The sequence below is a fragment of the Callithrix jacchus genome, chromosome 11, assembly GCF_049354715.1.
Source record: "Callithrix jacchus isolate 240 chromosome 11, calJac240_pri, whole genome shotgun sequence".
NCBI classification, from domain to species: Eukaryota; Metazoa; Chordata; class Mammalia; order Primates; family Cebidae; genus Callithrix; species Callithrix jacchus.
Genome location: NC_133512.1, coordinates 97934449 through 97954249, shown reverse-complemented (window position 1 = coordinate 97954249; position 19801 = coordinate 97934449). Strand labels below are relative to the sequence as shown.

At 52.7% G+C, this 19801-nt stretch overlaps 1 protein-coding gene across 9 annotated transcripts in view; it reads left to right on the top strand.

Annotated features, from left to right (window-relative positions):
- The window catches only part of ZNF862 (zinc finger protein 862), a 35252-nt gene extending 16648 nt beyond the window's left edge, over positions 1 to 18604 (top strand). For 3 of the 9 annotated variants that reach the window (XM_035254422.3, XM_078343472.1, XM_035254421.3), the window contains 3 exons: positions 4250 to 4354; positions 5168 to 7282; positions 8968 to 9290. In XM_035254422.3, the coding sequence (XP_035110313.3) occupies positions 4250 to 4354; positions 5168 to 7282; positions 8968 to 9143 (2396 nt within the window). In that variant the 3' untranslated portion in view covers positions 9144 to 9290. Of the gene's footprint in view, positions 1 to 4249; positions 4355 to 5167; positions 7283 to 8967; positions 9721 to 9942; positions 12792 to 15168; positions 15416 to 16367 lie in introns of those variants that run through there. The other 6 variants (XM_035254419.3, XM_078343474.1, XR_013524153.1 and 3 more) reach the window with 5 other exon arrangements.
- Positions 18605 to 19801: the final 1197 nt, after the last annotated feature.

The window sequence follows — 19801 nt, the reverse complement described above, 5'->3', positions numbered from 1 at the left end:
GCCAGCTGCCACGAGCAGGCCCCGCAGACACCACCAGGCCTCTTCTCATTCCCTGCGTAGCCCACATCTGAACTGTGAAAGCACTTTCAGACCCTGTGCTCTGATAGACCTGGGAATGTGGGCCATTCCCAATACGGCCACCTCCAAGGCACCGGCAGCCTTTAGTCTTACCTAGGCCTGGACTCATGGCTGCTCACAGCTCCCAGAGATACAGGTCAGATTAGGGGAAAGGGTGCACCCACTGCTCCCCATAGTCAGGGAGAGAGGCTCACAATACCCTTGACAACACTTTCCAGAAACATCCCAGGTGCCCAACTTCCTGGCTTGCTCAGTCTCAGCTATGTGACTCTTCTTTATGGGTGTGGGCCACAGCCACGCCACCCCACTCCCGCACTGGGCCCTCAGCCATTCTCTTTCCAGGTCAGATGTCCGTGTCTGGCTTTGGAACACGGAAGAGCTGGCTCCTACTTTGGGGGCCTTTGCCAGAGCAGACAGCCAGAATCACACTTTCACCGCCTGTTGCTTGTGTCTATTGTATTCCCGCTTTATTGATTTTAGATATTCTGTATTGATTCCTACTGTGGAAGATGGAGATACGGCCCTGTTACATCACCTGGGCCCCACTTCTCTCCATCCTCTCAGAACAGGTGCATCACACTTTTTTGGTTAAATTAGTATAAATTATTTGCCCAGTTATGATGATGTATGATTTGCTGTTGAACAAGGGGGTGTAGTGTGATGATATTTGCTTCACTGTAAAGCTCTTTCCCCTGGAATTGGAAAATCTTTTCTTCTATTTTATTTTTCTCACTTACTGTGCCCTCGTCAGTTCCTTCCAGACTCTCCAGTGGAATGATAAAACTCCTCTGAAGAGGCTCTTCCCCGTGACGGGACATCCTGTGACCTCTCCATTTCATTCTTTCTCTGGAGACTTTGCTCACAGGGCCTTCCCCTCCCCTGCTCTGTCTAACCCAGGTGCCCTCTAGGTCTGCAGCACACCTGTGGCCTGAGACGTGCCCATTTCCTGAGTCTGTCCCTTCTTTCGTGGTTGACATCTTCATTTTGTTAGTGCACATTTTCCAGTGGCTTCCTAAGGAAGGGTGCAGGGGAGGCCTTCTTCTGTGATGCATCCTATCTAAAAATGTAACATTGGGGTTCGGGGTACCCCCTCAGTTCCCTGAGAGGACATTTCTCCAGGTTTCTGGTCAGTCACTCCCCAAGAATGGGTGAGGAGACCACAGCACAGTGCGTAGTAAATGCCAGACTTAAGTGTTGTAGAAAGTGATTTTATTTAGGTAGAGAGAGAAAGGAGAAGGAGAGAGAAAGAAACAGCCAACTCTCACACTGAATGGGAGAAAGAAAGCCTCTCCCACGCTGAGTGAGAAGGGTTCCCAGAGCTGGAAAACCAGAGAAGGAAAGCTCCTCTCACACTGAGTGAGAGAATCCAGAAAGATGGAACCCAGGAGAGGAAAGCAGCTTCCACACCGAGTGGAAGGGAACTGAGAGAGAGACATGGAGCTTAGGAGAGGAAAAGCAGCTTCCACGAGAGAGTGTTTGTGGAAGGGGACCCAAACATGGAGTCCAAAGGGGTGTGGAAGAAGGGGACTTTTAACCTAGGAGGAGCCCCCCACTTCTCTAAGACGCCTGGCCAATGAAAGGAGTTCCTTAGAACTTCCACTGGGGTGATTGACTCTTAGTTTCTCCCCCTGCCCTCGACATTTAAGCATAAACTGTTAAATCTCTTTGATAGAGAGAGATGGGAGAGGGGCACGGTGCTAGGAAGTTCTTGCCCTAGAAACTACGCCCCCTTGTGGACCTGGAAAGAGAACACATTCCCTCAAAAGCACCCATATTCTTCCCTCAGGATTCAGTGATAACTTGGTTGGGCATAGGATTCTGGGTTGGAAATACTTTTCCTCAGCATTTTGAAAGCATTGCCCCTTTAGGTTTTACTGGTGCTGTTGAGAGCTCTAGTGCCTTCTTATTCCAGAATCTTTGAATATGACCTATTTGTTTTACTCTGAAAGCTTTTGAAATTGATTCTGATTTTCTCAAATTTGTAATGATATGCCTTGATGTTTTACATAAAGTGTGTTTTAAGTCTTTTGTTTTGGGTATCTAGTATTTCCCTTCCATGTAGAAACTTGTCTTTTCCTGTTTGGGGAAATTTTCTTGTGTGATTTCTTCCTATTTTCTCTTTTCTTTCTTCCAGAAACTCCTTTTGATTAGTTTGATGTTGGACTCCTGGACCGAGCCTCTGGTTTGCTGTCTGTTTCTTTTTCTCCTATTTCCTGCTTTTATCTTTTTAATACTACTTTCTTGGACCTCTCCTCCATTTTATTTTCTAACAATGCTATTTATAATTGAGTTTTTAATTTTTTATGCTATTGAGTTTTTTCGTTTCTAAAACTCTTTTTGCCTCTTTCATGAATGGCTATCATGACTTTTCTCACTGGCAATATTAATTTTCATTATTTGGAAGTTTTGTTTTGCTCCTTGCTCAATCTCAAGTTCTTCCAAACTTTTTCCTGCTTGTTTTGGTTTCTCTCTTTTATGTTAGAAGGTTTTCTTAAATAATTATTTCTAGGTTCATTCCTGTGTAAGAGTAAGCCTTTAAAAACTGACTGGAAGCTCTGTGTGTGGCTGGGAAGATCAAGAGTAGGTTCCACTCTTCACTTTAGGGTGATCAGCTGTAAACCAAGATGTCTTACTGAAGAACCCACAAAAGTCAGTATCCATAGATCTTTTGAGGGGAGAGAGAAGGGCAGTTCCATTGTTCTAAAGAAAACACTTCCCGTCTCCTGTTTGGAGGGTGTGATAAGCCCAGCCAGCATTCTTGGAGTGGAGCAGTGCACCCCTCAGTCCACAGACGTGGCTTGATCTCCCTGCTTTCAGTAACACACCGCCCCTTCACCTTTCCCAGTATGTGGTTTCTGGGATCTGGAGCTTTTCTGGGTAAGTTTTGCTGTAGACTAAGCCTCTCTTCTCCTCTGGGGTGTGGCGGTGGTGTTTCCTGGAACAGGTGAGGGGACCGGCGATTCAGCAGATTTCTGTGCAGACTTTGAGCCAGTCCCATGCTCCTGCCCATTCCCCACCCACCACCTTCTCCCGCATCTGGTGCCTGCAGTTTCTGAATCTTTCTGGGATTCTGTGGTACCAACCAACTTGCTTCTCCTTGTTAACCCCTCCGCAGGCACTTGGTGTTCAGCTATGTTCATTTCTCTTTTGTCTCCTTTCCTTCTTCCAAAAATGGATTTGCATTCCTAGTTCCAATATTTCTCTTGGGCTTATGCCTCATTTTGTTGTTATTATTCCTTTGCATATATCCTCCTTAAAATATCTCTAAATATCTCATTTAGAGATATTTTAAGGAGGATATATGTTCAATCTAACACACTTTAGTAATTTCCTTTTTATTTTTATTAGTAATAAATATGTAGATATTCACACACACACATATCATTTTATATATATAAAGATCTTCAAGTGATCCAAAGATACGTAGTGGAAACCACCCTCCCTTTCCCTTTGTCCTTCACTTCCTCCCGGGAGCACCCAGAGCACCCATAGCTGCTTGTGTGGCCTTCCACAGAAAGTTTATGCACATATTCACACAGACACACACAAAAGCATGATGTAGATAGTGATGGATTTTATTTGCAATAGAGGAAACGGTTAATTTGCATACCCCTGAACAATATTCCTATTTAAGTAAAGTGCTTAATCCAAAGACACAAAACTCTTTTAGTCAGATTTCAGGCTCCATTGCAGGTGGTAGATATTTTGGGGGGCCCCCCATGTGCCCATTTCAAAAACCTATGTAGTTGGTCACCTGCACAAAGGCCAGCTGTGAGGTAGAGGGGCACATGCGTGGGCCAGCTGTGGGTGGCACCCTCCACTGCTCATGTGGCTGCACCTTCCCCCTCCCCACGCCGCCTTCTCCCTCCTGCTTAGTCCCTGTGTTTCTTCCTGTTCCCACCCTTCCCACTCTGCTGTGTATGGCTGGACTATGGCTCCTAGGGCTGGCCTGTGTTCCAATAGGAAGTCCCATCCTAGCAGAGGAATGCCCCTCCCCTGACTGCCTCTTTGGCACTCTGGGTAAACGCTCAACCTGCCCCAGCCCACCAGACTTTATAAGGACAGAACGCAGAGACACCTCTCTGTATTTCAGGGGCTGAGTCTAGCTTGAGGGGGCTACTCGACTTGGCCTCAGCAGTGACATCAGCATGATTCTTCATCTCTGCAACAGGACCTGCTGCTGCCAAGCCGGACTTGATCTCCAAACTGGAGCGGAGGGCTGCACCCTGGATCAAGCACCCAAATGGGCCAAAATGGGGGAAAGGTCGTCCTCCAGGTGAGTCTAAACCTATGGCGTTCTGCAGGGCGGCTATGATGAGTCACACAGCATGAGTTCAGCTGTGCTCACCAACGGGCCGATAAGGCCCTGGGCAGACAAGATGAATAAGCAGCGAACCCTGCCCACAGAGTGCAGAGTAGTCTGTGAAACTGGAAAACAACAGGTCCTTTTGTAAGCAGAAGGGCTGATGGAGGCTGTGGCAGAGCTGGTGGGAGCAGGTCCTTGGGGACACCAGTCTCGAGGAGCCAGGGGACCCAGAGGTCTGTGAGCCTCTCATCCCTTCTCTCTCCTCTTCTGTGCTCAGTGACAGCACTGTTGGTTTGTGAGAATTCGTTGTCTTGTGTCTCAATCAGTAACGTCTTCACTTGTAGCACATGCTTCTGGACCTACTTCTTTCTGAGGTGCGTAAGAAGCCTTGGCAGGTGTTTAACTTGTTCCATTGTGGAACCTCACACGAGGCTGAAAGCCACCTGCTTATCCGACAGCCTCTATGTCCCCAAGGGGGTTAATTAGCTTATTGGCATCTGGCATCACATGATCCCAGGGTAGCTACGTGGATAGGGTGGTCAGGGCGCTGGTGAAAGAACCCACAAGGATTAGCAACAACTCTGGGGGAGCCAGATTGACTTTTCCAGGTAAGAATGGGGGAGGGTTTAAGTGGACGCCACTAATGATCTCTAGAAAGAAGGACTGCATTCATCCTCTCTGCTTTGCTTAATTGGTACTTACTAAATTTGGGGGTGTCTTAGCTGATAGAAGACTGCAGAGTTCTGGGTGGCAGAGCCAAGCATGACTGAATTTTCCCCAAAGGGAACAAGAAGATGGTGGCAGTGACAGAGGTGGACACACAGGCCTTGGCTGCAGACTCCGCGCTGCTTCCAGCCTCTCCCGTGGAGGCCCGTGCCTCCTGCTGCAGTGCCGGCTTTTGTGAAGGAGAAGGAGATGGACCCAGGAGAATCAAGAGGACGTACAGGCCCCGCTCCATTCAGAGGGCATGGTTTGGGCAGTTCCCATGGTTGGTGGTTGACCCCAAAGAGACCAAGCTTTTCTGCTCAGCCTGCAAAGAAAGACCTAATCTCCACGACAAATCATCTCGGTTAGTCAGAGGTTACACCGGGCCTTTCAAAGTGGAGACTTTAAAATACCATGAAGTCAGCAAAGCACACAGGCTCTGTGTCAACACGGTTGAAATCAAGGAAGATGCCCCTCAGACTGCCCTCATTCCGGAGCTCTCCAGTGACCTCATGGCCAACATGGAGCACTTTTTCAATGCTGCCTACTCTATCGCATACCACTCAAGGCCCCTGAATGACTTTGAGAAGATCCTAAAGCTCCTCCAGAGCACTGGGACCATGATACTGGGCAAGTACCGCAATCGCACAGCGTGCACTCAGTTCATCAAGTACATCTCCGAGACGCTGAAGAGGGAGATCCTGGAGGATGTGCGCAAGTCTCCCTGCGTGAGTGTGCTGCTGGACTGCTCCACCGACGCCTCTGAGCAGGCCTGCGTGGGGATTTATATCCGCTACTTTAAGCAGATGGAGGTGAAGGAGTCCTACATCACTCTGGCCCCTCTCTACAGTGAGACAGCAGATGGGTACTTCGAGACCATCGTTTCTGCGCTGGATGAGCTGGACATCCCCTTCCGGAAGCCTGGCTGGGTGGTGGGGCTGGGAACGGATGGCTCAGCCATGTTAAGCTGCAGAGGAGGCCTTGTGGAGAAGTTCCAGGAGGTCATCCCACAACTGTTGCCTGTCCACTGCGTGGCCCACCGGCTGCACCTGGCCGTGGTGGACGCCTGTGGGAGCATCGATCTGGTGAGGAAGTGCGACCGGCACATCCGCACAGTCTTCAAGTTTTATCAGTCCTCAAACAAGAGGCTGAACGAGCTACAGGAAGGTGCAGCAGCTCTGGAGCAGGAGATCCTCCGCCTGAAGGACCTGAACGCCGTGCGGTGGGTGGCCAGCAGGAGACGCACGCTGCACGCCCTGCTCGCGAGCTGGCCCGCGCTGGCCAGGCACCTCCAGAGCGTGGCGGAGGCTGGGGGCCAGATTGGGCACCGGGCCAAGGGGATGCTGAAGCTCATGCGTGGTTTCCACTTCATCAAGTTCTGCCACTTCCTGTTGGACTTCCTGAGCATCTACAGGCCTCTGTCTGAGGTGTGCCAGAGGGAGATTGTGCTGATTACAGAGGTGAACGCCACGCTGGGCCAGGCCTACATGGCCCTGGAGAGCCTCCGTCACCAGGCAGGGCCCAAAGAGGAAGAATTCAACACCAGCTTCAAGGATGGGCGGCTCCACGGCATCTGCTTGGACAGACTGGAGGTAGCGGAACAGCGGTTCCAGGTAGATAGGGAGAGGACGGTCCTGACGGGGATCGAGTACCTTCAGCAGAGGTTCAGTGCAGATCGACCGCCACAGCTCAAGAACATGGAGGTGTTTGATACCATGGCCTGGCCGAGTGGGATCGAACTTGCCAGTTTTGGGAATGATGACATTCTCACCCTGGCCAGGTATTTCGAGCGCTCCCTCCCAGCGGGATACAGTGAGGAGGCTCTGCTGGAGGAGTGGCTGGGCCTGAAAACCATCACCCAGCACCTCCCATTCTCCATGCTCTGCAAAAATACCCTGACCCAGCACTACCGCTTCCCCCTGCTGAGCAAGCTCATGGCTGTGGTGGTCTGTGTGCCTGTCTCCACCTCCTGCTGTGAGCGGGGGTTCAAGGCCATGAACCGGATCAGGACTGATGAGAGGACCAAGCTCTCCAACGAGGTGCTCAACATGCTCATGATGACAGCTGTGAACGGTGTGGCCGTCACGGAGTACAACCCCCAGCCCGCCATCCAGCACTGGTACCTGACCTCCTCAGGCCGGCGTTTCAGCCACGTCTATGCCTGCACCCAGGTGCCAGCCCACTCCAATGCAAGTAAGTAGCCAAGCTCCCCCAAGTCAGGGAATCTTGCCCTCCAGCCCATGCTGAGCCACAGGCCAACAAGACAGAACTGCGGGTCCCTGTGGAGCTTCTGTCACGAGCCCACCCATTTGCTAGGTCAGTGGGTACTAGACGCGTGACACCCACCCTCCAGGAGTTTGTGCCTCTGCCGGGGAGACGACACACATGTGCTCTAGGTAGCAGGGCTTAGTGCAGAGAGCGTGCATTTCCAGAGCCTGTCTGCCCCGGTCACAGTGCTGTGCTGGCTCTGCCCCTACCTAGCTGTGTGGCCTTCAGCAAATCTGTCCCTTTATGCCTCAGGTTTCTTATCCGCTGAGTGAGTTATACCTGGAAAGCAGTCAGGACAGTGCCTGGCAGGTGGTGCAGATGGTACTAAAGGTCAAGACCACTGCTGGGAATAGGAGAGGGTGACAAGCCCTGGGCAGCGCCATTGCATTCTAAGTGGGCTGTAGACTCGGCTGTGTGGGACTCTCAAGAGGGAAGAGGTCAGCGTGGCTGTGGAGGAGCTGAGATGCAGAGGAGATGGATGGTGAGGCTTCAGGCAGGAATTGCACAGGGCAGGGGAGAACAAAAACAGCCTCGATGGAGTAGGGGGTTTGGGCCAGGGATTTGCTTGAGGGGGAAGCTGTATTAGAAGGGAGGGCAAGTTACTGAAAGCCATAGACAGGAAATTTTCTCTCTTCAAGTAGTCTTTTGAAAACCAAAGATGAAACACATTCTTTTTTTGCGGTTGGGGAAAATAATAATAATAATAAAGGAAAACCAAAGCAAATATGCTAGTTGTTGGGGTTCTGCAGACCACTCGCAGCCACTAGACAAGGACAGAGCAGTCTGGCATCTTCAGTACCTGGCGTCTGTACAGTACCAAGGACTCCTGGCATCTCTGGCTGGTCTCCTTCCAGCTGATGCTGCTCCAGCTTTCACCTCTGAGTCTGTGGCCATCAGAAATGGGACTGGGTCTCAGGGTTGACAGGGGCTCTCTGTAGGAAGCAGAGTGGCCCTGGAGCCACAGCAGGGCAGGTGGGGAGGAAAAGAGACCCCTCACAGACAAGAGACAGGGAGAGCCAAGAGGGAGGGCTGGGCGAGCCCATCACCCGGGCGTTTGTTGAGGAACTGCTCTGTGTCCAGCCCTGTGGGTGTCAAGGAGAAAAAGAGGATGACAGGTGTGCGCTTGTGCGAGTTACTCTTTCCACAGGGACAATGGGCCCAGCACAGATAGGTCCAAACCCTACCTGACTGCATGCTGAGGCCTCCTTCCAGGCAGAGCTCTCAGCCTTGGCACCGCTGCCATTGGGGCTGGGGGATTTTCGGCTGGGGCCCCTCCCGTTCACTGTGGGAACCTGAGCAGCATCCCTGGCCTCTACCTGTTAGATACCCACTGGATACCAGTAGCATACCCCCGACTTGTAACAACGAAAATCATCCCTAGACATTTCCAGGTGGCCCCTGGGGGACAAAATTGCCCCCAGCTGAGACCCCTTGTCTTAGGAGGAAAGAATGAGCAGAGTAGGAACAGAAGGGAGCTGCAGTGAGCAGTCGCAGTCCTGTCTCCAGTCTATTCTGCCAAGCTGCCTTCACCAAACAGCCCCAGGAGAAGTTGGATGTGGAAGGTGGTCTCTGTAGGTCGGTCTAATTGCCTTCTCCTTCCTCCGTCACAGGCGCCAGGCTCAGGAAGGGGGAGATGGGAGCCCTGTATGTGGAGGGGTCCGGGACCCAGAAGCCACCCACCCTGCCTTCCAGGGAAGCAGTGGAGGTACTGAAGGACTGCATCACGGCGCCTCCCGAGAGCCTCCTGTACCCCCACAGCAACCATAAGGCCCCTGGCATGTCCTGAGGGACAGAGAGTCCTTGGTCACTGGGACAGTTCTGCAGGGTCTAGACTGCCCTCGGCTCTCCCACCAGTAGGGATGCTCTCTGAGCAGTAGGAAGTGGGCAGTGGCGTCTGGAGTGGCGGGGACATTAGGAGGTGCATGGCCTGTTTCCTGAGGCCCCGCTCAGCACAGCCATGCCTCACGCAAGTGTGCCAGAAGGTTCTTATCACAAGTTCGTTTTTAAGGTGCTCCAGAAAATAACCCAAAATAACCCCATCATGAGAGGTTTCAACCCCTGTGGGGTGGCAAGAGGACTGCTGTGCTGGGGAGACTACTGGACATCCCTGGGGAGTATTCCAGGGAGGCTGCCCACAGCCTAAGTGAGAGGAGGGAAAGGCCAGTTTGTTTGAGGTGGAGGCTGACCCTGCTCTAGAGACAGCTGGCCCAGCTGCAAGCACCCCCAGAGGCTTAGTTCTGCGACTTCCCACCCTGGCTCCCACAGCAGAAGCAGTGAGGCCTCCATCTGGTGGGGAACTCTACCTCTTTCCAGGGCTTCCTTTAGGTTGAAACAATCACAAACCCTTTGCACACAACACCCAAGAAAGGTTCTCTTCCTGCAGCTCCAGATGGTGGAGCGGGGGCTCTCCAGGCAGGGAGCCCGGCACTTCCCATATTGCTGAGCCCCGTCTGACCCGAATCGTGCCTGGCCGGGTTTCCTCATGAGAGGATGGGTCCAAGTTGGAGCTGGGATGCTTGGGATGCAGCCCCAGCTCTGCTGCAGGCAGTGGTCTGATTAATCCCTTCCTCTTTTCTGTGCCTCAGTTTCCTTCCCCATGAAGTGGCAGCAGAGAATCCAAGTGCCTGCTGACTCCCCATCTGCCCTAGGATTAGTGAGCGAGATCCTCGAGCTCCCTGAAAGACCTCTGGCTGCAGTGTGGACTTAGCTGCCTTCCACCCCACCCTTGTCCTTAGTGGGACAGGTAGGAATTTGTCTCCAAAGACCTTGTAGGAGTTGCTCTCTGAATATACTGTCTGCACAACAGGCTAGTCCATTCTTCTCCAAGTTGCCCTGGGGACTCTGCACCAGGATCACCAGGGCCCACTGAGGCATCCCCAGATGGGAGTTCAGGGACAGGGTCTTTGAACAAGCTCCTCTGGGGTCTGTGGGCCTGCTCCAGCTTCAGAACCGCAGAACTACTGCCCTAGAGGGACAGAGGGGCTCCTGGCACTGTGAGGTTCACACCCTCCTCACCTTGTTTTAAACAGCCAGGAAGTAGGCGCCATCCATCCCAGCTTGCTGCCTGGCTCAGGCAGGTCCTGTGCCCTGCTGCAGGCCCCTGTGGGTGGGGCCTTCTCCATAGTCTGCTGCTTCCCATTTCCAGGGTAGATGCTGGTGTCCGAGTACCCATTCCCAGGGTTGATGCTGGCATCTAAGTACCTGAGTACCTTTTCCATTCCTAGGGCTGGTGCTGGCATCCAAGTACCCAAGTACTCTTCCCATTCCCAGGGTAGATGCTGGCGTCCAAGTACCCGAGTACCCTTCCCATTCCCAGGGCCAGTGCTGGCATCCAAGTACCTGAGTACCCTTCCCATTCCCAGGGCCAGTGCTGGCATCCAAGTACCCGAGTACCCTTCCCATTCCCAGGGCCAGTGCTGGCATCCAAGTACCCGAGTACCCTTCCCATTCCCAGGGCCAGTGCTGGCATCTAAGTACCCGAGTACCCTTCCCATTCCCAGGGTAGATGCTGGCATCCAAGTACCCGAGTACCCTTCCCATTCCCAGGGTAGCTACTGGCATCTAAGTACCCAAGTACTCTTCCCATTCCCAGGGTAGATGCTGGCGTCCAAGTACCCGAGTACCCTGCCCATTCCCAGGGTAGATGCTGGCATCTAAGTACCCAAGTACTCTTCCCATTCCCAGGGTAGATGCTGGCGTCCAAGTACCCGAGTACCCTTCCCATTCCCAGGGCCAGTGCTGGCATCTAAGTACCTGAGTACCCTTCCCATTCCCAGGGCCAGTGCTGGCATCTAAGTACCCAAGTACCCTTCCCATTCCCAGGGCCAGTGCTGGCATCTAAGTACCCAAGTACCCTTCCCATTCCCAGGGTAGATGCTGGCATCTAAGTACCCAAGTACTCTTCCCATTCCGAGGGTAGATGTTGGCGTCCAAGTACCCGAGTACCCTTCCCATTCCCAGGGTAGATGCTGGCATCTAAGTACCCGAGTACCCTTCCCATTCCCAGGGCCAGTGCTGGCATCTAAGTACCCGAGTACCCTTCCCATTCCCAGGGCCAGTGCTGGCATCCAAGCACCTCCCCCGTGCCGCGGGCACCCCCTAGTACCCAACATGCCCTTCCATCCCCGTCCCAGCACTGAGCCCTAGCACTGTTGCTTTCCTGTCGTTTTTGGCTCTAGTCAGTAATTCCTTTCTTGCTTTCTGCCTTTGACCTGTGGCAATGTCTCCCAGCCCTTTGGGTCTGGCGGTAAGAGGGATCCCACAGGCCTGTGGTGCAGGAGCTCTGGGTGGTGTTAGTGTGTGTGTGGCCGAGGCGTCCACGTCTTCCTCTCCCCATCACCGTCTCCATGGGAGTTCAGGAGCTTGCCCAGGTCAGGCACTGTGGATGTGAATTCGTGGAAGGGGAAGGAGAAAGGCTTTTTTATTCCACACCAAGGTGCTATTCCAACACACATGCTTCCTGCGGCCTCTTCATCCTTGAAGAATCCCCCAGAGCACGAGGCCATCCTGTGAGCAGCCGTGGGTGGGTCTCTGTGGGAGCAGTTCTGGAGCCGAGGTGGAAGCCGGGGGACCACTGCCCTCTCCACGTCAGCATCCACGTGCTCCGAGGACACCGTCCAATGCCTGCCTTAGGTGGTGGGAAAGTGGGTCCCCTTATAGCGGGGCCACTGAGAATGCTGTTTGTCATAGAATTTGCACTGCCCAATTTCTCGAGGAGGCGTGGGCCTGCCTCATTCCCCTTTGTCAGCTAATGGCAAAGAAGGAAGAAAGTGACTGCCGTCTCATTCCTGAACTTCCCCATTCAGGACCCCCATGGAAACACAGTGAGCATCCTTACCGGACGCCCCTGGCCCGGGCCGGCCCCTTTGCATGGTTTGGAGGCTGCCTGGAGACCTCCTTGTTGGAGAGGCTTCCTGCTTATGTCTCACAAGGGCTCTAGGGGTAGAGGGAGCACACACTCTGGCATTGGCTAGAGTCACAGCGCTGTCACCACCCTCCTCCTTCCCTGTGGTCTTGACAGCATCCTTATGTACATGTCCTGGCATTTCCCCTCCTTCTCTCTGATGACTGGTGCCCGCTAGGTCTGACACTCCAAGTTACCAGCATGTAACTGGTAGTTTGATCCCGATAGCCATAGCGACTCCAGGTGGGAGTGAGGGAGCCCCCTATCCTGGAAGATACCTTAGAGTGTGTGACCTCGCTCCAGACCTTTGCTTCTCTCTCCTGCAGAGGGTGAGTTTCTAGGGTGCTAAGTACCTATCAGGATAGCGTGGAGGGGCAGCTCCTCATGCAGTTGTCTGCTTAGCCAGGTGCACTAAGTGTGACTGGCCCGGGGATGTTCTCTCCTACGTTTTCAAAGATGAAAGGGGGTTTTAAAAACCATGTGTGATTCCTAACGTTTCGCTACCTGAATAAAGCAGAGTCTATTTCAACACATGTTTGTCCTGTGTGTCCCTAAGAGAGGAGCAGGAGCTTAGAGAAGCTAACGGAACGAGATCTACCCTTGCTCGAGAGCGGACAGGGCCAGTAACAGAGGCGCACAGGGGAAGTGCCTGTGTGCTCACCTTATTTTTGTTTTTTGATTTCTTTTCTCTCTAATTCTTGAAAGTGAGCTCAATCGTTTTTGCCAGTTAGAAGGTAGAGATGAGAGTGGGCCATTCGTGCCTTTTCTGGAGCACGGCAGTTTACAAAGTGCTTTTAGGTACACGATCTCATTTGGTTTACTGAAATTAAAAAGCTAGACTTTCAAGGAAAAAAACATCGATTTCCACCAGTAGTGAAAGCTGCTGCATCAGACCTTTTAGGCTGCAGCAGTCCGTAAGGCCTGGCTTCTGAGAGCCTTCCCCGCCAGCCTCGCAGCTCCCTCCACATCCTCGGGGCGGCATGCTCCAGTGGAATTGCAGCAAAGGTTTGCAGAGACGTGGGATACCACCAGCTCTCTTTGGTAAGGAGACTCAGCCTTACTTGAGTGTACATGATTTTTTAAAAAGACATGGAAACAACTATCGAAGCAGAGGCACAGGCAGCAAGACTTCAGGTTTGGAACTGGGAATCAGTGCGGCCCCCATGCAGTGAAGACCTGACCCTGTGGTGCGGTTGAACGGGGTTTCCTTGATCCTCTCCTGGGTTCCCTTCAAGACAGATGGATTTCACTAGGGAAGCATGATGCCGGTAGCTTCCATCTCAAGCTAGGCAGGGTAGGTTCCCAGGGAGGCAGCTCTCAGCGCAGCCTCTTCCATCACTCCAGCTGGAGACAGAAGGAGGGGAGCCATCTGAGGCCCTGAAAGGTGTTGCACTCCTGCCTGTCTTTTTCCCAAGAGTGCTCCTGACATCCAGAGTGCAGTCAGCAGGCCTTTCTGACTGGGCTGGCTGCCTCAGATGCCTCAGCCCCATTGCTGGGGATGCTTCAATGGGGCCCCCTCACTGTGGGCCTTCTTTTGGGTCAGTATGATCTTTGTGTCCCTTTCCCATGCCAGTGACACTGGTGGGGTTCACATGGCCGGCCCCAGCTCCCAGGGCTCTTGAGATGCTGCCTCTGACTGCAGCTCCTGCCACACTCACACCCACATGGCTGCTGCTCCCCTCTACCCCTGGGAATGGCTGCCCAGAGATGTCCTGTTTTGAACCTTTTGTCACGCTCAGGACAGCCACCAAGGGCACTGGCACTCATGACAACAGAAGAGCCCTGCAGTGCTATGGTTCCTCCAACGGGCCAGGAAAAGCTGTGGGGCGCAGACACACGGAGCACACTCCAGACAGGCACAGGGCCTCTGGGTGGTGACGGTTTGACAGTGTTTTGTGGTCCTGGGCCATGCACAGGCTTCTTGGCAGCCAGGAGAGGGTGTCTCTACATTTGATGTGCACACCTGAAAGAGCAGTCCTCACCTACTGGGCAGTGTCCTCCCACATCCCCAGGAGGGCCTTCCTGTGCCATCTGAGCTGCACTTAGTGGAAAGCCTTTGCCACACCAGGACACTTTCAGGGCTATTCCCCCATGTGACTGTGCTCACTGGTGGCCAGGGCTATATGGCTCTTGAAGCTCTCCACACTCTTGGCACAGATCAATGGCTTTTCCAAGTGGAATCTAAAGGACTCAGACATTCTCAGAGGCCAGTCTGGCCTTGGAGTTTTTCAGCTTCTGGAATTAATGTGTGACCATTCTAATTGAGCGTGTGACCCAGTTGCCTCCAGAATCATCTTCAGTCTCATTTCTGACTTTGTTACCAAATTCTATGAAAGAAAACTCAGACGTTAGCCTAGTGATGGGGACACACTCCTTTTGTTCAGTGTGGCCTAGGCTCAGCCCCTAGTCCCCAGCCCGAGTGAGATTACTGCTAAGGGCATCATCCTGTGGATGCCACAGCCAGGGCCATATGGGTCAGTGTCCCAGCTCAAAGGAGCAGCCCAGTTGGTCTGAGAACACTGAAGTCCTAGAGCACTGGGGAGGGACTCCTGACCAGCGCTCTTCCCACTCTCGTTCCAACACATGCACAGGGAATGTCCTGGCCCAGGGAGCCAGGGCTCTCTTCCTGCCACTTTACTAATTCCCGGCAGCAGCCACTACTAGACAGCAAACTTGGGAAGCCTTCTTATGCAGAAATCAAAGTTATGTTTATAAAAGTGTCACAGAGTCCCTTATGACGAGAGCTGGACAGCGGAGGAGCCAACCCTTCCCTGACCGCCCAGTTCAGTGAGCCTGGTCAAATATCTGCTGTCAGCAGCCTGCCATGAGGTGCAGTGAGAACCTTCTGCTTCATCCCTCCAAGCTGGGCTATTTCATAAAATCCATACTTTATTTTCCTCCTGCATAGAGAATCAGAAAGGACACGATGGAGATTTCAGAAAAGGGCTTGTGAGATGGAACATGTCAGAGCCGAAGATCTGTGGCTGTGAGACATACCCTCCTGAAGGAGCCACGCCTGAGTGCCCTCACCCGACTGTCCCGTCAGTGTAGCTTGTCTCAAGAGGTTTACAGTATGGCTGTGTTTCTCACAGGTCACCCAAACTCCTGTCACAAAGGCGGGAAACAAAGAGAAATGCAGAACCTGAATCAACTACGTAAGTGCTGAGGTTGATCAGATACCGATTCATGGGTTGATCAGAGCCCCGCAGGCACCAAAGGCTCAGTGAACATGGTGGTCTTTGTGCAAGAGGTGTTCCATCAAGACCTACCTGGCTCAGTGGTAGCTTTTGGCTTCTGTTGGAGGCTGGGATCCTTCACCCAAAGCTCGTGTTCCCTTTCAAGTCTACAGGTGATCTCTGGTTTGGCAGCAGCACGCACCAGAAGGAGAAAGAGCTGACCACCCCTTAACCCACATTGAGTGCACATAGACCTGCATCAGTCCTGAAGCCTGACTTGTGCCACCCATTTATTGCTCTGGGCTCACCCCACCGATTTGGGACGGGGTGGGGGGTAAGTTGTAAATCTGAGAGCTCTGAAACAGGCAGGGCCTGGCATACGAGCAGGAATGTTTATTTCAGGGCAACTTCGGGAGTGCCAAGGGCTGATAAAACAGTGTGATTGTCATGATACATTTTCCCATGGCCAGGGGCTCTTGAAGGAAAAACAGGCTCAACCAATGGCAGAGACAACCATGCTCTGGGTCTAGTTCTCCCTGACCCCACAGGTCAGGGACAGCCCTATTAGATGGCAAATGAGCAAGGGGCCAACGTCCTCACCCAGGGAGGCTCCCAGTTCCCAATTCCTTCTTATCACATCCTGATACAGTTCCTTCTGCTCCTTATGGTTACCAGAACAGTGGGTGGAAGGTAGGTGGTCACATCCTTCAATGTCACAGGCCTTATTTGCAAACACAGAGACATCCGGAGCTGTTGTCCTCACTCCAACACAGGCCTTGTCTGCAGAGAGTACTGGGATAGTCTGTGGCTCTGAGGTGTGATTTCCTAGGGCCTCAAGTGTGCCAGGCTGCTGTTCATTTGCACTGGGGGAGATTTAGGGAGGTTTTAAAGAGCCTCTTCCAGTGGCTCCTTCTGCTTCTACCCTTTCTAGGAATTCGTCAGTCCCAAATTTATGAAAAGATGAATAATGGAGATGTCAGCACCATACAAACCTCACTCCCTGGGAGATGTCATGGAAACTTGTCAATCACACCCCGAAGCACCCACTGAGGAGCTGGCAGTACAGCCAGTGGCGCCAATACCAACCAGAAGCCACCAGGGCAGAGGGGAACCATGAAGCCGGTGGAATGCACAGCACCACTTCAGCAGCCTGGGGTAGGCAGGGGTGTGTCTGATAACATGCCCTTTGCCTCACATTAGTGCCTCTGAAAATATCGTCCTCAGCCTGGGCACAAGCCCTAGGGGAGAGCTGGGGTGTGGAGGAGTCACTGGATTAGGAAGGAGAAGCCTCGGCCATATGTTCTGGCTCTTTAACCCATAAGCTGTGTGGGCCTAGGCAAGTTGCTTCACTTCTCTGGGTCTCAGTTTTATCACCTGTAAAGTGAGCAGATTGCCTTAGAAAGCTTCTAAGATCCCTTTCAGCTAAAAGCAAAGTTGTAAGAAAATAAATAAGTGAGGCCAGGCGCAGTGGCGCACGCCTGTAATCCCAGCACTTTGGGAGGCCATGGTGGGCAGATCCCCTAAGGTCAGGAGTTCACTGGCCAACACAGTGAAACCCCATCTCTACTAAAAATATAAAAATTAGCTGGGTGTGGTGGCACACACCTGTAATCCCAGCTACTGGGGAGGTTGAGGCAGGAGAATCGCTTGAACCCAGGAGGTGGAGGTTGCAGTGAGCCGAGATCATGCCACTGCACTCCAGCCTGGGCAACGAGAGCGAAACTCCGTCTAAAAAAAAAAAGGAGAAGAAAATCAATAGGTGGTACTGTGGAACTCTATTGTGGGGAGCCGTTTGGACAGGTGAATAGTTTGCAGCTGGAAATGGGGCTCCAGCCCTGAGCTGCTCACGTCTTCCAGGCATGCTGCAGGGAACAGCCGTAGCTTGTGGCCCAGATGAGGCTTTAGCGGTTGGAAAAGGAGCCAGTTCCTGGTTTCAGTCCCTTCATGGACCTCAGACTATCACAAGGCTGCCAAACAAATGACACTAGCAATCACATGCAAATTGGACAGAAATCAAACTTCAAAGACATTAAAGGAAAACAGTAAGAGCTACAGGCGGCTAACAGGAATGGCTGCTCAGACTCAGCACTGGTTTTGATTCTGGCCAAAGCCAAGACAAAGGAGTAGAGGCAAGACAGAGATACATTTCACTCTACAGCTGTCATTTTAAACAGGAATTTTTTTTTTTTCCTGAACAAAATTCAGAAAAGTTCATCTTTTTTGAACTACGAACTTTTGTGGTGATTTTTTGAAGGCCTGTGTGGACATCCTGTTAACTCTATCTCCTGGATGCCAAGTGCACCTTATCCTAGGCCAGTGTTCTCAACAAGGCACACTCTGGATGACAGTGATAACCATTGTTTACAATCCAGCTAAAATCTCACCTCCTCTAGGGAGTCTTCCCTGATTTCTCCACCCTCTGAATTCTCATAATGGGCATTTGGCTACTTTGATCACAGGGCTCTTAGAAATGAGCTGGCCAGCATTACGATTTTACCGGAATATATCACTCCTCAACTACTTCAGAAACCCCTTGAAGTCTAGGATGGTATTTTATACCTAATATTTTGGTGTCACCCCACACCCGGCTCCAACTTGCATGAATGTTGAAAGGATAGATTCGGAGGTCTCAGCTAGGGAGCAGGGAAGGGCAGATGTGACTGGTTCTTGCTTTCAGAAAACAGCCAGGAGCACACATCTCTGACAGGGTCAGTGCAAGGACAGGCAGATTTCCCTTCTACATCACGTGGGGGCTGCTCCTTCCCATGTCATTAAGCCAGGGAATATGTGTGGCCGGCTGCTTGGGGTAGCACTTCCTGCTAGAGATGCTGCCTGGAGGCCACTGATGTGTAAAAGAGATCTCTACAGAAGATGGAGATTTTTGATTGCCACAGAAGAAGGTGTTGTAACCGAGTGAGCAAGAAATCACCCCCAAGACAAAAGAGGGCCTAATCAATTACAGGGTCTTTATTGCCGGCGACCACGGAGGACTCAGGTCTCTCCAACCCGTGGCCCCATACTCAGGGGGAGCAGGGTTTTTAAGCTGAAAACCCACATCCTGTTTCCAGGAGCATGGGGGTTATGCAAGCAGGCGGTCTGTACAGAAGCCAAGGTCAGCGGTTTATGGGGAAATAGAAGCAATGGAAAATTACACTTCTGAGAATTACAGTTGCGCCTAGGTTGTTGTTTCAGGGTCTTACTCTGAGATGGCTGCACCTAGGTCACTGCAAGATGTCGGTGCCTAGGTCTGTGGCCGTGTGTCCCTGTACCGGCTCCTATCTCAAAGGGATATGTGAGATCCAAACGCCCAAGAAGGAATCCAGGCTCCGAGGTCTCTTCCAGCCCTGATGGAAGAAACTACCGAGCCTTATTATGCCAGGTGCTTTCCACATGCCTATTCATGTAACCCCTCAGCAACCTTGTGAGAACGACCAGCCTGTAATCCCAGCACTTTGGGAGGCCGAGGCGGGTGGATCACGAGATCAAGAGATCGAGACCAACGTGGTCAACATGGTGAAACCCAGTCTCTACTAAAAATACAAAAATTAGCTGGGCATGGTGGCGTGTGCCTGTAATCCCAGCTACTCAGGAGGCTGAGGCAGGAGAATTGCCTGAACCCAGGAGGCGGAGGTTGCGGTGAGCCGAGATCGCGCCATTGCACTCCAGCCTGGGTAACAAGAGCGAAACTCCGTCTCCAAAAAAAAAAAAAGAACGACCATCCCATTTTTACAGTTAAACAAACTGTAGCTACTGACCCAAGGAGGCAGGGATCTAATCCCAAAGCCTCTGCGGGTTCGCTGCACATGGATGTCCGCGAGGACGCCAGCACTCTTGCCTCCCGCCGGGGCTCTGAACGCCGGCGCGGTCGGCCCAACCTCATTCCCCTTCCAGCCACCGAGACCCTCCGGTCCCGGCGAAGTCCCGCCTTCCCCCAAACGTCTCCGCGCGTTCGCGCCTTTCCGGCTGCGCCGCCCGCCGCCCCGCCAGTCCCCGGTGTGAGGAGAACTCGGGCTCAGGACCCGGCCAGAGAGACGGCGGGGACGGCCCTCCTGCTGCGTCTCCAAGGGCGAGGCCTTTCCTCCCGCGTCCGACCCCCATGGGGCCGTCAAGTTCGAAGCGGCCCAGGCTCCGGGTACCCAGGGCGCTTCGGGCCAAGCGGCGCGGCGCGTGACGGGCAGAGGGCGCCCCGGAGGACCTCTAGGGTGGGACCCCAAGCTACAGGGGCCTTTGAAAATAACGCTGCGTGACGTTGGCAATGCGGGCGCGGGACCGACGGGGACCATAGAACAACATCGCAGACTCGCGAAGGCCGCGCCCCTCAACCTCTGCATTTCTCTTGGTCGGTGGCCCAGCTCCGCCAATCAG